General features: G+C 56.0%; 1 protein-coding gene across 1 annotated transcript in view; it reads left to right on the plus strand.

Annotated features, from left to right (window-relative positions):
• Positions 1 to 559: 559 nt before the first annotated feature.
• SMARCD3 (SWI/SNF related, matrix associated, actin dependent regulator of chromatin, subfamily d, member 3) overlaps positions 560 to 16596 on the plus strand; it is a 37386-nt gene continuing 21349 nt past the window's right edge. Inside the window, 5 exon segments of the mRNA XM_042472334.1 lie at positions 560 to 798; positions 10294 to 10436; positions 10438 to 10528; positions 10530 to 10564; positions 12439 to 12481. Of these exon segments, the coding sequence (XP_042328268.1) occupies positions 721 to 798; positions 10294 to 10436; positions 10438 to 10528; positions 10530 to 10564; positions 12439 to 12481 (390 nt within the window). The 5' untranslated portion in view covers positions 560 to 720.

Consider the following 16596-nt stretch of genomic DNA (forward strand, 5'->3'; position numbering starts at 1 on the left):
GCCGCCCTTCTTCTTCTCCTTCTTCGTCTTCCTCCGGGGGGGCTCCGGCCCTTCGCGCCTCTAATGGGGGGGGGGGGGGGGGGGGGGGGGGGGGGGTCTCCCTCCGGGTTCCGCCGAGGGTCTCTGTCCCGGGGGAGGGGGCCTGGAGGCGGAGGGAGGGAGGGAGGGGAGGAGGGAAGCCATTGTGTGTCCAGCGGAGGAGGCGGAGCGCCCGCCAGGCCCAGGCCCGGAGGGTCCTTCCGCCGCGGAAAGAGGGAGGCAGGGAGGCAGGGAAGGCGGGAGGGGGCCCTCGGAGGGTCGCAGCCCGAGGCCCTCCTCCCTTCCCCTCCCCTCCCGGCCCCTCCCCTCTTGGGCCGCAGCTAAGAAGGCGCCGGCCTCCTCCTCCTCCTCCTCCCTGGGCTTCTCCTCCTGCTTCTATCTTGGCGGCTCTTCAGCCAAGGAATTTGGGCAGCAGCAGCGGCGGCGGCGGCGGCGGCGGCGGCTCAGCGGGCCCTCCGTCCGTCCGTCCGTCGCGGGAGCCCTCGGCGGACCCCGGCCGCCGAGGACTGACCGCCCGGCCCCCGCCCGGCCTGCCTGCCTGCCTCCTCCTCCTGGCCGCCTGGATCGCTGGGGCCGGGGTCCGAGGGGCCGGGAGAGGAGGGCGGAGAGGAGCCCTGGGGGAGGGAGCGAGCGAGCGAGCGAGCGAGAGGCCGAGAGCGCGGGAGGCGGCGCCGGGGCCCGATGGCCGCGGAGGAAGTGACTGGCGGGGCGCGGAAGGCGACGAAGAGCAAACTTTTCGAGTTCTTGGTCCATGGGGTGGTGAGTGAGGGAGGGAGGGAGGCCGGGGGCGGGAAGGGGTCTCCCCGAAAGGAAGGAAGGAAGAAGGGGCTGCCCAGGCCCTGGCCTCCTCCCCCTCCGGACACGTGCTCCGCGGGAGACCCCCGGCTGCAGAGGAGGCCCCTCCAGGCCCGGCTTCCGGCCCCAATGCCCTTGGCGCCCTCCTTCGCGGCTGCCTTTGGGGCCCCTGGAGCCCTGGCCGGCCTCGGGAGCCATGCTGCTGCTGCTGCTGCTGCTCTCTCTTTCTCTCTCCCTGGGCGGCAAGGAGGCTCCAGCCCAGCCTCCAGGTTCTCCCACAAGCCTCCCAGTTTGAAGAGGACTAGTAGCTTGGCTTTGAAAGGGGGAAGAGGCGGCCGGGGGGGGGGTCCGCCGGAGAGTCCCAGTCCATCAGCTCAGCCGAGGAGCCCCCTTAAAGAGGGGGAGCTGTAGCGCAGGGTCCTGGGTTGCCCCCCTGGAATTCAGCCCTGAAGCAAAGCTCTTGGCGTGGAAGCCCCCCCCCCCCAGACGCCCCCAGCCCCCTCCGAGGCTGTCTCTGGGCCAGGCTTGGAGCAGGAGGAGGGCCAGGGGGCAGGCAGAAGGGGGGACTGAGGGACCCATCTGTAAGGGGCAAGGGCACAGGGCAGGATTTGGGGGCTGAGGAATGGACGAGACCCCAGCCCTGGTAAAAAGAGGGGTGCCATGTGGGTCCAGGGCATGGCTTGGGCTGTGTGGGCCCGTCGGGGGGGGGGAGACCCATGCTCCCCAACATCTTCTGTCTTTGGGCAGAAATGGCCTTCGCTTGCGCCCTTCCAAATGCTGGAGTCGAGGGAGGAGAAGGGTTTCCCAGTTTAAAAAAGAATCATTGAAACATCCTTGTAAAACAGTGGTTCCCAACCTTTGGGGGTTGAATGACCCTTTCCTGGGTGTCGCTAAGACCATTGGAAAACACCTATTGAATTACAGGGATGAAGTAGCAACGCAAAGAATGTCATGGTTTTGGGTCACCACAACATGAGGAACTGTGTTCATGGGTCGCGGCATCAGGAAGGTTGGGAACCACTGTTTTAAAGTATCACATTAACCCAATTTCCGCCTTGCCCACATGCGTACACATGTGCGCAAACACATTCAGGCTGTGCATACAATAATCTAAGGGCATGGTTTTAATTTTGCTAGTCATTTGTGTCACAATTATTACTCTTATATTCAGCAATATATGGGAATTAGGATTTATGAGCAACATTAGTCCAAAATACATTTCCAAGGACTCTGCATGGTGTGGCAGGGGAGGAGGTCAGCGGGGGGTGGCACAGTGACCGCTCTGAGTGATGCCAACCCTAGTGATGCCCCCCCCCGTCAGAGGTGGTGTGGTTGGCTGAGCTCTGTCCATCCGCCTGGCTGAGGGCAGGAGTGGATGGCCAGGCCTGTGGTCTGGAGGGCCCAGAGGGTTGCTGTGGCCCCTGTCCTCCTCCCAGTGCCCCCCCCCCTCAGCCAATTCAGCCTGGGCAGAGAGCAAAATATAAAATAGGATTCAATTTGGAAGGGGTCTGCCTGCCCCCCTCCACCAGCCAGAACAGGGAATCCACTGAACCCTCTTTGGAAACCTCCAGCAATGGCCAGTCTGACCATCTCAGGTGGTCAGTGGTCCCCCTCAGTTGCTCCCTCCTCTCCCCCGCAGGCCATCTTCCAGTTTCCCCAGAAAGAGCATCAGGAATGACTGGCTCTGGAGAGGTGATGCTGGGGAGGCCTTGGGCGCGAGGTCCTCTTGGGAAAGCAGCCCTGGCTCTTTTGGGGGGGGGGGGCTCACAGCATTCCAGCCCCTCCCTGGCTGCCCCCAAATGCTGAGAGGCTGCTTGCCTAACCAGTTGTTCTGGAGCCTTCTCAGGTGTTACTGTCCAGCTGACTTTGGCCTGGATGCCCCACCCGCACTTCAAGAGGGAACCACCCTTGTCCAGTCCATGGTTCTGCAGCTTCATTGAGTCCCAAAACAGTTTGCTGAAGTACGGACAAGTGGCATTAAGATGAGGCCGGCAGATTCCTTCTGACAAGTCGTGTCTGGCCTGTGGTCCAACTTTGGGCTGCAAGGAGATCTGAGGGGCTGAAGCCCCTCACCCTATCCAAAGCCCTGCCCACTGAGGACCCCCGTCCTCCCAGTCTGGAACAGAAGGGGTGGGGTACCCTTTTATATGCCATCTTTGGTCAGAGACAACAGTTGGGGGGGGAGGAGGATGCTTATGGGTCCCAGAAGCCTTGGCAAGTGGGTTTCTGAGGCCTCCCTCTTCTCTCCCTGTGCAGAGAAGCGGGAAAAGGGTTCATTTGGGTCATCTGCCCCCCCCCCAAGGGGCAACCGGTGATGTCCCAGGGAGGGTGGCACAGGCCTCCTGGCATCAGGCCTGAAATGGGGGGAAGTTTGTTGGGTTGGGGGTCCCCTGGTATTCCCCTGCTGGGCCTCTCCTGACGCAAGTGTAGCCCTCTTACATCCCATTGTCCCCCAAAAGCCAAAGACTCTCCTCCACCCCTGCCCCCCAAGACTCTCCCCCAAAGCGCAAGGCTCTTCCGTGGCCCTTTGCTTGGTTCTGGACTCCGCTGCCATGCCCTCCTCCTGGCCCTCACCAGGAAACGCTGCTTGGATCACTTTTGTGGCTCCAGGCCTTCATTTTTAAGAAACAGCCAAACTGAAATACTCCGTTGGAGGGAAACATTTAATGAAGTACATGCAATGAGGCTTAAGTGTGATGTTGAAGCAAATTCAAAGGTTTGGGTTTTTTTACATCCCTGTTGAGCGCACCATGTAAGAGCGGGCGCTTCCCATGCATTACAGCGTTGAGACATGGAGGGAAGGCCCTGAGACCCTTTGCAGGCAAATCATCGGCTGCTCTTCCTTCCTGCCTCCCAGGAAGAGCGCTTAGAAAAGAGAAGGACGGCTTGGATTTCTGCCGCTGAGTCTTCTTTCCAGATTTGACTTGGGTCACCAACTGGTTTTACAAAACAGCACTACAGTATTTCTAAAAATGGGAAGAGGCCAACCTGGGACATTTTGGACCCTCACCGGAAGCACCCTTCCATCTCCAGGACTGGGGCCCTTGCCACTAGAGACCCTCACCATCCCACCACGTTTTGTTTGGCGTGGAAGCCCCTTGTAGAGGCTTCTGCCCCCTCCAGTTGGGAGACCTTTTGGAGGCCTTTGGCCATTGCTCCTGCTGGGCTTTACCTCCAGAGGCCCTGAGGATGGAAGGGAGACTTGTGCCGGGGGCTGCTGCAAAACCTGCCCTTGGAGCAAAGCCCTTGGAGCAAAGGGGCCAGAGTGATTTCTAGCAAATTTCTAGCCTTGATTGACTGGCCACTTGGCCTGAGTGAAGGCAGCAGCTGAGTCTTCTGTGGAAGGTGGCCAGGCTTGCAGATGGACAGCGACAGGCCGCTCTAAATGCGATGCGTGTTTGCAGGATCAGCTGCTGCCAGCGGGAGCTTGTGTGTGTCTGTGTGTTGGGTGGGGGAGATTGAGCTTCCTGGCTGTGGCTCCGGCAACAGGTGCCCCCCAGGGAAGGGCCCTCTCCTGCCCTTCCTCTTTCCAGGCTCTGGAGATGGCAGCAAAAGCCATTTACTGGGCACCTCAGTTTGGAGAGTGGCTAGAGAACAGGAGCATGGCGTTTGCCCCAAGGTGCTTACAATTGCAGAATTGTTATTGTTGTTGCTGCTGCTGCTGACAGCCAGGTGAGGGAGAGGCACAGGCCGGATTGTGGCCTCTACACAGATGCACACTTTTGTCTCAGGGGTTCAGGAGAGTGAGGGCTTTGCGCTACTTGAGCTCAAAGGCTTTGGGGGAGATGTAGTTCTTTGGGGAAAGGAAACCAAAGTGGCCCCCTCTAGGTCCTCCAATGGACTCCTTGGCATTCATGGGGTGGGGGGCAGGCAGGTGGAACGGGGTCCATATGGGTGCAGGTGGGGTAGGAGGGTGGAGGGGCAGCACTGAAGGGACAAGAGAGGCAGAGGCAGGATGATGGGTGGGGCAGTGATGGCGGGGACCCCAGGGAGGCTTTTAGGGGGTTGGACTATATGGCTCCTGTGGTTCCTTCCACCCCCAGGTTCTGTGGTTCTCTAACATTTTTCAAGTGATGTGGCTACTTGCCATTTATTGCAGATTGTGGCTTCTGTTCACTGTCCAACGCACACAAAAGCAGTGGGTTATGCCAGACATGAAAGAGGCAGCTCTAACAGAGTTATCTCTTGCCCCTTCCGCCGTAAGGGTCCATTCCTTTTTGATTATTGGACGTTACGGATGTAACTTTTTATTGCGTTTTTGTAATTTTTTATGCCGTAATCCCACCTCAGTCCACAGGGAGAGACTACATGTGAAAGGGATCTGGGAGTCCAAGTAGACCACAAGTTGAACATGAGTCAACAGTGCGATGTGGCAGCTAACAAGGCCAATGCGATTTTAGGCTGCATCAATAAAAGTATAGTGTCTAGATCAAGAGAAGTCATAGTGCCACTGTATTCTGCTTTGGTCAGGCGCCACCTGGAATATTGTGTCCAGTTCTGGGCACCACAATTCAAAAAGGACATTGAGAAACTGGAGCTATGTGTCCAAAGGAGAGCGACTAAAATGGTGAAGGGTCTGGAAACCATGCCCTATGAGGAGAGACTTAGGGAGCTGGGGATGTTCAGCCTGAAGAAGAGAAGGTTAAGAGGTGATATGATGATTGCCCTGTTTAAATATTTGAAAGGATGTCATATTGAGGAGGGAGCAAGCTTGTTTTCTGCTGCTCCAGAGAATAGGACCCAATGGAGCAATGGAGGCAAGATACAGGAAAAGAGATTCCACCTCGGCATTAGGAGGAACTTCCTGAGAGTAAGGGCTGTTCGACAGTGGAACACACTCCTTCCTCGGAGTGTAGTGGAGTCTCACTCCTTGGAACAGAGGCTGGATGGCCATCTGTCAATGGGGATGCTTTGATTGAGATTGGCAGAATGAGGTTGGACTGGATGGCCCTTGCGGTCTCTTCCAACTCTATGATTCTATGAAGTATAAATAAATCATATTATTGCCGCTTTCTGGGCCCCCCACAAAGACCCCTGCCCCAACCGTAGGGGTCCACTGCCTGCCCCTCTTGGTCGTGGGAGGGGCTATGGGTGTGGCCCTTGAAATCTCCCCAGGGGCTCCAAGAACGAAGAAGGGACTGCCGCCCCATCTTGGACAGGAGGGAGGGAGCCGTTGAGAGAGAAGGGGTGTTTGGGTTTGCTTTTGAGGGGTGTGAGGGGTGGCAATAGCAGCAGGTGACTATTGCTAGACAGAAGGAGTTGCAGTGTACAATGTAGGCAGTAGCTCCCAGGGTCCAGGGGATCTTGCTGGGGGGTCTGTTTTGGTCTCCTTGATGGACAATGACCCTCTCCAGGGGTGGGGGTACTTTGTGTGACAGACTTCATTCAGTGCTGGCGGGCAGGCGGGCAGGGGTCTCCAGTGCTACCAGTGTGTTTGAAATTGAGCCCCTACCATCCCCCCAGGCCTGGCACTTGACCCCTCTTTTATGCTTGAAGATGGCTGTGGGGCAAGGTGGTCTCCTCAGCACTTAGTGGTTCCTGTTAGCCATTCCTTCTCTCTTTGAGGGCAGAGGACGCTAGTGGACAGTCCTGGGTTCCTTGCTGGAGGGTGAGGCTTCCCTCACAGGGGTCCCTCACCGTCTGCCCCCTGTGAAGACTTTCCTGGACTCTGACCTCCTCCTCTCTTTGGCAGCAACAGTAATAAAGCAAACTGCGCCCCCCTCCCCTTGTGCAACAGCAGCCACTTAAGGCCCCTTTGCTCTCCCCCGCCCCCCTTGACCTTCCCAGAGAGGACCCCCAGGCAACCCATGCGCCCCTTTGGAACTGGGCAGAGCAGAGCCAGACTGGCGCAGGTGGGCAGCAAGGCAGAGTGGGGGCAGGGGGCTGAGCACCGGATAACTGATCCCTTGAAGGCCGCATCCCTTTTTGATTCATTTAGTCTGCAGTCAATTTTCCACCTGATTAGTAACCTTTATTTATAAAGCGCTGTAAATTTACACAGCGCTGTACATACAGTCTTTATAATTAGACAGTTCCCTGCCCTCAGGCTTACAATCTAAAAAGACACCACACAAAAGGAGAAGGGAGTGGCGGAGGGGAAGGGGATGAGGTCCAGCAGTTCTTCTCTACCTCCAAGGCCTGGACCAAGGCAGATGGACTGGAGGGAATTGATTCCCTTAATCAATTCTCATTAACCCACCCACCTCCAAATTTCCCATGCAGACCATCCTAAATTTATTTTCTTTCAGTTCATTAATTCTTTCCAAGGCTCCCTTCCTCTTCCTCCTGAATTACTGCCCCTGTGTGAGCAGTGGACAGCTTCTCCATCCCTTTGCACTCCAGCTTAAATGGGGAGGGGACCACCAGGAAAACAGGGGACACCTCATGGAGCAGCAGCTGTGCCCTCCTTGCCCATGCCAGGGGAGCCTGCCCACTTGCCCCTCTTGCTGCTTCCCCACAGACGGAGGGCCACCAGCCAGCTCTCCACCACCCACCCACCCAGGAGACCAGGCATCTCAATAGGTCACGTTTCTGCACATGCACGCATGGTCTGGAGGGCCCTTAAAGATGTTGCATGAGCTTAAGGTGGCAGCTTGCAAACAGTGAGAGAAGTCGCAGCCTTGTGGGACCTTCGTGGGCAGTGGATGGGCTCTCAGTCATGCTCTGAGTGCCAGAAGAGCAGTGCTACCAGGGGCCCCCACCAGGCCCCTGTGGCCCCCCAGGTGTCCTCAGCCTTGGAGGCTGTGTGGAAAGTGAGGCCTCCTTTCTTTGGTCAGAGGAGCATCCTTTGAGCCCGAGTGAATTTTGAACCAGAGCCAGGTGGGGTCAGTGTGAGGAGATCCAGCTTCAAGAGGGGCTCCCCCGAGGACAACCGAGACTACCCCCTTGATGTCCTGCCTGGTCCCAGGGCACAGGGTTAGTGTCCCCTGCCAGGAATGGATGGGGCCACTCTCTTCCCACAGCAGAGGTGCTTTCCTATACTGCTCCTTGCAAAAATGCTAGTGAAATGTGAGCTAAACAATGTGAGTATTAGGTGGACTTTTGTTTGAGCAGCCAAACCCAAAGGGTGCTCAGCAGTGCCTTCTCCTCTTCATCCTGGGGAGAAGTGACCAGCGCAATAGTGATAGCAGCTTCATTTATATACCATTTCATATCGCCTAAGCCAGTGATGGCAAACCTTTCTGAGATCAGGGGCCCCAACTCAAAGGTGTTACGGCACCGGATGTCGCCCGGTGCCAGGGGATGGGACATCTGGGGGGGGCAGGACATCTGCCTTCATGGGGTGGGACTTACCTGGAGACAGTTGAAGGCCCGGGAGGGAAGAGGAGCAACAGGCGTGCACTTGTTCTCCCCCCCCCCCCTTTGGGCCTTCAGCTGACTCTCTGGAGACATCAGAAGGCCCTGGACAGCCAGGAAGAGGGGAAACATGCACGCACCTGTTCCTCCTCTTCCCCACCCTCTGCATGTCCTCAGAAATGGCTTTGCTTGCTATCTCTGGCATAGCTTTGCCACCACTGGCCTAACCAGTCTCTAAGCAGTTTACAACTGTAAGCTAATTGCCCCCAACAAGCTGGGCACTCATTTTAGTAACCTCCTTGGAAGGATGCTGGGCTGAGAGGACCCTGAGTCCTGGCCGGGACTGAACTCACAGCCTTGGACAGGCATTGAACCACTGCGCCACTAGCGGAGTGCCATAGGGTTCATCCTGGGCCCAGTGCTATTCAGTCTCTTTAACAGTGGCAATGGCAATGAAGAAATATGCTTATCAAATTTGCAGATGATCCCACATTAGGAGGGGTAACCAATACCCCAGAGGACAGGATCAGAATTCAATATGACCTTAACAGATTAGAGAGTTAAGAGAGGCCTAAAAGAACAAAATAGATTTCAACATGAGAAATTCAGGATACTACACTTGGCCAGTAAAAATAAAATAATAATAATAATAATATTTATAGCCCGCCCAATCGCGAAGAATCCGGGCAGGTTGAACAGTAAAAGTACATTTTAAAATACAGTAAACGCTAAATGAATCTCCGTCTCGGTGGTAAGACTACAAATTAAATCATCAGAGAGAGAAACAATAAAATACAATACATACTTTGCTTAAAGTTAGAGGAAAAAATTGGCGGGCGGAGAGGCATACATCAAAATTGAAACCATACTCCTAGACGGGGGAGGAAAGAAATGCCCAGATGCAGGACGGGGGGCACCTGGCTTGGCGGCAGTCCATGCAAAAGGGATCATCTCAGGCTGAACATGAGCCAGCAGCGTGAAAAACACCCAAAGCAGTCCTAGGCTACAGCAGTCGGCAAAGTGTCCAGATCAAGGGGAGTGCGACTCCCTTCTCCTTTGGTCAGTATTGCTTTCAGTTCTGGACACCACAGTTCAAGAAGGATGTTGGGAAGCTGGAGCATGTCCAGAGGAGGACGGCCAAAATGGTGAAAGGTCTGGAAACCATGCCTTATGAGGAGCAACTTAGGGAGCCAGGGATGTTTATCCTGGAGAAGAGAAGGTTAAGAGGATAGGATGGCCCTGTTTAAGTATGTGAAGAGAAGTCCTATTGAGGACAGTTGGTTTTCTGCTTCTCCAGAGACCGGTTCCATTCAAGCTACAGGAAAAGAGATTCCACATATGGTCCTTGGTGCTGGTTCAGGGAAGGTGGCAGGAAGCTTGTAAGATTGGCTACTGCCGGTTCGGCTACCAGCCCAGTGCTGATCAGCGAGCCACCGGCCTGGCTTGGCAAGACACAGTGTCCCCTTGTCATTGTGGCTGGAATGACACCTGTGGGTGGTCTGCCAGTTGCGCTGTCTGCGTTGCAGGGCATCCTCTTGGCCAGTGGGATCCTTGGCCAGTGCAGCCGCAACAGATTCAGGCTCTCATGGTTAAAAGAGGTCAATCCTCCCCTCCTCTCTGGTGGCCCAAGGGGCCACTGGTCCCAGACTTCATGGCCAGATGGTCCAGCCTGCTGCCTGGAAGCTCCCCAGGGCCCCTGGATTCCCTCTGCTTAGCCAGGAGGCCTAATACTGCCTCAGGCCCCTGACCCTCTCTCTGGGGGAGCCTCAACTCTGCTGGCTTTTGGGGGGCTGGCTCTGGCTGTAGGGAGACATACTCCTTGGGTTGGAATCTTCTATGGCCCTCTTCTGCCACCAATGGGAGACCTAAGAAATTGCTGTGGGTCAGCTGAGGGGGCAGCAGCTGCACCTCTAGTAGGCCACTGCAAACTTCCCACCCTTCACTGACCCACGGACATTCAGGGGGGAGCCAGGTGGGCTATGCAGCCTCTTCCACCATTAGCCTGTTTGTGCTTCTTGCCTCCCTGTGCTGGCTGGGCCAAGACCCTGGTTGGGTGGGCTGCAGGTGGCCATCTCACTGGGCCCTTGGGTTGCCCCCTATTTGCAGATCCTTAGGCATCGCCCCTTCCCCTCCACCTTAACCATTGCCTTTCTCCCCCTCCAGCGCCCGGGGATGCCGTCAGGTGCGCGCATGCCCCACCAGGGGGCTCCAATGGGTCCCCCAGGCCCCCCCTACGTCGGGAGCCCCTCTGTGCGCCCCGGGATGCCTCCAGCCACGATGGAGCCCACCCGTAAGAGGGCCGCCCCCCCAGCAGGGCCAGCAGCAGCAAGCGCCGACGCCGCAGCAGACAACGCCACAGCAGCAGCAGACAACCCAGGGGCCACAGGGCCCCCCCCGGCCAGCAGGGCGGCGCCACTCAGAGCCGGCCCAGGAGGTGAGTGCATGGCCCCTGGTGGGGGGAGGCACTCCATGGAGGGGGAGCATGTCAGGGACCCCCTCCATTTTCCTTTCCTCCTTCCTTGGTTCCTCTGCGCTCTAGTGTTGTCTCTTCCAGCTGGGGAGTGGGGGGGGGGAATCGACCACGATTCTCTCTTCTGTGTGTCTGTTTGTGTGCGCATGCGTGGGCCATCTGGGCCAGAGAGAGGAGAGAGAACGCCCTGTTGGGGTGGTGGCCGTGGGAGGATGTGCCCCTGCCCCAGGGCCTGGCTGGTCTTTTGGGGGTGGGAGTCCTTTTGAGCTGGTGGTTCTGCCCCCTGCTGGCCCAGCTGGGCAGCTCCTCAGGGTCCTTCCATCTGGCTGGTAGGAGGCTGGAGGATTCCCCTGGCTCCCCTGCAAGGGCTTCTCTCATCAGAAAGGTTGGGATGCACATGGGTGGGCCCCTGCCCTCTTCATGCCACAATGGTGGCTGCAGGTGAATGCTGCTTCTTCCCCCACTTCACTGGACACCACCTGGGGTCAGCCACACCAGTGGTCAGTGCTCTTGGGGGGTGCTGCGGTTGGGGGGGCAGAAGGGGAGACACCCTCAAACCTTTGGTGTGCCTCCATGGTCACATGAGTTAGGCTTGCTTGCTGTTCTCTTTGGACCATGGCCTTGGCTGCTTGTGATGGAGCTAAGTGACCGGGGGGGGGCTTACAGTGTTTGTTACTCAACAGGGCCCCCCTTTTCCCAACTGAGGGAACAGAGGTGGGGAAGGGGTAGAGACCAGGCCACGAAGCATATGGACCCCGGTAGCCCCTTTCCCTGCACCCTGGGCTTTGCAGGCTGGCTTCGGCCACCCCCTTCTGGCTTCAGGCTGGGGCTGTGGACTGCTCTGAGTCAGTGCCTTCATGGGTTGGGGGTGTGCATGCGTTGGCTCGATCAAAAGGAGTCTGCCGGGCCTCTTCCTCATCCTTTGGGGAGATCCTGGCTGATCCTGCTTAAGGGGAGCCTCTGGCAGGCGGGTGGGCTGAGCGATGGCCAGGTGTGGCGGCTGCAGCTGCAGTTGGAGTGAGGCTGCTGGCCGCTTGGCTGCTTGCAGGGCTGGTCTAGAATATTGTCTTTAGAGGTCTGCTTTGCTGGCTAACTGACATGTAGTGCTCATGGCCAGTCCACATTTACCAGGGAAAGCCCTCCCCCCATCCTACCAGGTAGTCTGACTCAGTCTGGGGGCACGGGCGAAGGGGCATCTTTGTAGCCCAGAGGGGTCTAGACCAGTTGGCGGGAGTGACCCCTCAGAGCCCTTGGAGGGCAGTCAGCTCTTTGCCATCTCCAGCGGCCACTGCCCCAGCCCCAGCTGTCATTCCTGCCAGCCTTAGGAGATTATCACACCAGGGAAAGTGACAGGAGTGGGATGGAGCAGTCACTATCACACTAGTGTGCTAAGATTATCAGAGAATGTCACGCGACATTGCCATAATCCCGTTGTTATCGCATGAATGTTCCAGTATGCTCCCGTCACTTTCCCTGGTGCGATAATGTTGGGCAGAGGGAGGCATCTGCAGGGATCGGGGCCGGGCGGGTGGCAGAGGGCAGCCAATGCCTGCTGTGAATCTTCCTGCTCCAGCGGTTTTTGTGAGGTTGGTGACCCCTGCCTGGCTCTCTGCCATGTCCAGCTTCAGCCCTTGCCCCCCTCCCTATTCAGCTGGTGAGTGGAGAGACCCCTCCCTGGGGCCTGAAGTGTTTTTGAGGGTCTGGAGGGCACCCAGCTGCCCCTCGCCACTGGCCGCCCAACACAGAGATGCCAGGGTAGTTTGGCAGGTGGCCTCCTTGCACCTCGGCCGGTCACCATGGTAACGTGGTCTCTTCTCTTTCCCTTCCCAAATGTACAGTGCTAAGCGCAGGAAAATGGCTGACAAAATCCTCCCACAGAGGGTGAGTGGCTCCTTCTCCATCCTTTTGCTCTTTCTTTCTTTCCTTCCTTTGGTTTGTTACTCATGGGGAGCTTTGGGTCTCTGCCTGCCCTCTGCCCCCGTGCTTCAGGTGGGGTGGGCCCCAGAGGGCCCCTGTCCAAGCCCTACCCATGGGCCAAGGGGGCGTGGGGTGCCCCTCTGCCCAGGGAGGCTGCTTTGGCCCTCAGCCTCGGCATGGCTCTGGTGGGCGGGGGAGTGGGAGTGGGCTCCAGTGGGTGGGCTCCAGGGGCCCCAGGCTGCGGCCCCTCCTGGAAAGCAGCCCTCACCCCCTGGCCTCAGCACACCTGGGCACTCCTCCTCTTCCCCCCACTGTGCCTGGCTCTGCCGCCCAGACAGCTGGCCAGAAGCCCCCTTCCCCAGGGGGCAGGGGGCCAAGGCAAGGCACCTTCCTTCTGTGTTCTCCTCCTGGCATCCCTTTCCCAAAGATCGTGGCCCCCCTCTCACCCCACTTTGGCTTTTTCCTGGCATCTTCTCCTGGGTCTGGCATGAGCCATGTGCCACATCATGAGCCAGAAAGCGCCATCGTGCCACTGCCCATCCCACGGAGGCCACGGGGTGGAATAGCCAAGGCCTTTCCATGCCCTTCTCATTGTGTGGCTCTGGCCATCAGCTCTGGAACGTTCTGGCCAGGTGTCCTGTGAAGAACCGCTCACTCCCACCTTCCGGGTCATGCATCTGCCCCCCACAGCCCCCCCCCCCCCCCCCCCCGTTGCTAAAGTCCTTTAAAGTGAGAAAGATGCTGCTCAGGGAGTTTTTGTGGTCTGAAGCTGAAACTCAGCAGGAAGTGAGGCAAACCTTTCAAGATAAGCTTCTCTTACACTTCCCAAGGTTGCTTTTTCTCAGTTTGGTACTTAAATTTGTCTTCATGGTTTGCCCTAAAATTCTTGTTGCACAGTTAAATGTGCCCCTTGTGTTTGTGTGCGTGTGAATCCACTGTGAGTCCTGGGGGGGGGGGTACCCCTTGCACGCCTTGCACAGAGTCCCTTGTTTGATCACTTGGGTGTTTTTAGTTTTGCCGGCAGCCCTAATGGAGATTTATGGTCTGGGGAAAGAGAAATGCCACTTCTCTGTGTTAATGTGCTCAGCCTCTGTGTTGCACCAATGCAAAACAAAGGACGCAGAGAAGACACTCTTTCGCCAGGGCCAATTTAGCTGGGTAGCTAAAGGCAGGGTCTGAATTTTGTCAAGATTTTCTCCCCTTAAATTGTTATTATAAGGGCTTAAGACTCCATCTCTATGCTTTATTATGCTAACTTTATTAAGCTACTTTTCCAATTCTAAAACCCATTAGCAGTGGGCAGGGACAGGCACCTTTCTTTCTCACCAGGCACAGAAAGCGCAGATCAGTGCCAGGCCTGTCTACTCGGGACTAAGCCTCCACGCAGCAAAGGCTTTTTAAAAGCTGAGATCCCCCCTGACGTCCAGCCGCTGGCCAGAGGGAAGAGCGGGATGCCCAGTTGGCAGCCAGGCAGCCAGGCAGGCAGGCAGGGGAGACTTTCTTGGGGGCCTAGTGGCTCATCAAAAGAGATTAGTGGGGGAAGAGGCACCAGAAGGTTGGGTCAAGGTACGCATGGTGTGGAGAAAGCCAGATGTCTCAGATGGGGAAACGGCCTGGGGCTGGCAGGAGTCTTGGTGGTGCAGGGGTTCAATGCCTGTGCTGCAGCCACTCACTCAAAACCATAAGGTTGCAAGTTCAGTACCAGCGAAAGGGCTGAAGCTCGACTCAGGCTTGCATCCTTCCAAGGAGGTGGCTAAATTGAGTCCCCAGGTTGTTGGGGGCAATTAGCTTACAAATTGTAAACCGCGTAGGGAGTGCTTAAGTGCACTGATAAGTGGTATAGAAATGTACTTGCTATTGCTGTTCGTGGCCAAAGCGTTTTCTGGCTTTCAGATGGCCACTCTTGATGTCCAGAGTCCAGGCAGGGCTGCACGGGTTGGTTGAGTATGCTTGGACAGGGCACAGGTCACGGGGCTACTCCCCCCCACCAGCACTCTGCCCAGGACACCCCTCTGGCATCCCAGGGCATGTGTATGCGTGTGCTGTAACTATTCATTCAGTAGCCAGGGAGGGCTGGGGGGCAATGGCTTACCAAGCGAGGGGACTCTTCCCAGCCCTCTGCAGTTCTCCAGAGAGAGGTGAAGAAGGGGGAGGCGACAAGGGTCTTGTCCCCTTTGCCTGGTGTCAGGCAATCAGGGGGGATGTGGTCCCTGCTGTGCGGGTGCCCCTCTCTGGCCAATTTCCTAAGACTTTTCAGTATGGAGACTGACGGAACCACTGTGGTCACCTGCAACACTTGTGGGATGTTTGTCTTCTTGCCTACAGAAGTGGAGAACTTCACATGCACCAAGTGCAAGTTGGTAGCCCTCTTGGAGGAGAAAGTGCAGCAGCTGGAGTCAAGAGTAGCTACTGTTAAGGAAAAAGCAACATGGGTTATACAGTAAATGAAATAAAACATGTATGTGAGAGTCAGGATGGCTCAGCAGAAACCAATGGAGAACCACACAGGTGTAAATGGTAATACAATTAACAAGTCCTGAATGCCAAGGACAAGAGATGCAAAGTGGATAATTGGACACACCTGACAATTGTTCAGTGGTCAAGGCTGAGATGATGAAATCACTAATTGTAGGATGAACCAAGAGAACCAATGAGAATGATGTACACGCCTAATGGGTGGAAACAGACCACAGTGGGTGGTACCATGCATTGACTATAATAAGGACTATGCATCCCAAGGTATTTTGTGGGTAGTAGTAGAGTGGATTGTAGAGTATTGTTGTGTTGGATAGTTTTGGAGCTGTATATAGTAGAATAAAGTAGATCTTTTATATAAGACTACTGAGTTGTCTGGTGTCTTGGGTGAAGCTACAAGAACCAGCTGGATCCTGAAGAAGAAGGGTGAAGACTTCTGTGGAGCAACGCAGACCATAGTTCCCTTTTACTGCTGCCTGTGCAGTTTTTTTGCCTCCCCACTGTGGGTCCTTGCACTGTTTGCCTGTTTCTCTGTGTCAGTTTGACTATTTCGCCATCCCTTTCGCCTTCCTTAATATTGTCTCCCCTTCCCTCGGAGCTCAGTTTAAAGCTCTCTGATCAAGTTCTTGAGACTGTTGGCAAACACATTTCTTCCAACTGGCGTGTGTGAGATGCAACCCGTCTGTTGCAAGAAGTCCCTCCTCATGGAAACCGAGCCCATGATCGAAGAATCCAAATCCTTCTCGGCGGCACCATCTGCGCAAGCAGTTGTTCCCACTCCGCTATTTTCCTCTCCCTTCCTGGCCATGCCCTTCAACTGGCAAGAAGAGACGAGATGACAACCTGTACATCCATTCCTTTCAGTCTTTCCTACCAAGCCTCGTAATCCCTTTTGATGTTCTGAATGCTTGGTCTTGCAGTATCATTAGTTCCCACGTGGACCAAAAGGAAGGGCTATGGTTAGTCGGCTTGACCAGTCTTGTCAGCCTCTCTGTCATATCACGGAATCTTGCCACCTGGAGAACAAACACACTCTCGAGACTCTTGTAGGCCTAACCAATCACTGCCTTCTGTACCCCTAGCAAGGAGTCCCCCACCCGAGCCACACGCCTCCTCCGAGGCTTAGCAGCCGACTGTTCCTCGGGTGGGACTCTCAGGCTCCCTTGCTCTGCCCCTGAGTCTGTCCATTGGTGCTCTTCTTCATCCTCCTTGATAAGGGAAAGAGTTCAAATCGTTATTCTCTAGCTGCAAGCTCCCCAGAACAATCCCTTCTTGGCTTACTTCTCTTTGGACATTCCTCCAGCTGTCTGCCTCCTCTGTTTGGCAAGTGACCTCCTTCGCCCAGATCTTCCTCTGCATTGTATTCGTCCAGGATTGTTAGTTCTATTTGTCCAGGAAATCCTCCTGCTCCCTCCTATATGCTGAAGTGTAGCTGTCAGGGATTGATGGGAGTTGTAGCTCTTCACTCTGGCTTGAACTCCCACCTGGTTGTGCACCGCGCGGACCCGTTTGGCCAGTGGTTTATAGCTTAGCAAGAGTAGAGTTTACAGAGAACAGGCTGAAGGACCCTGACTAACTCTCCCAAGCCTCTCCAATCTTGCTTT

The sequence above is a fragment of the Sceloporus undulatus genome, chromosome 6 (assembly GCF_019175285.1).
Source record: "Sceloporus undulatus isolate JIND9_A2432 ecotype Alabama chromosome 6, SceUnd_v1.1, whole genome shotgun sequence".
Classification (NCBI taxonomy): domain Eukaryota; kingdom Metazoa; phylum Chordata; class Lepidosauria; order Squamata; family Phrynosomatidae; genus Sceloporus; species Sceloporus undulatus.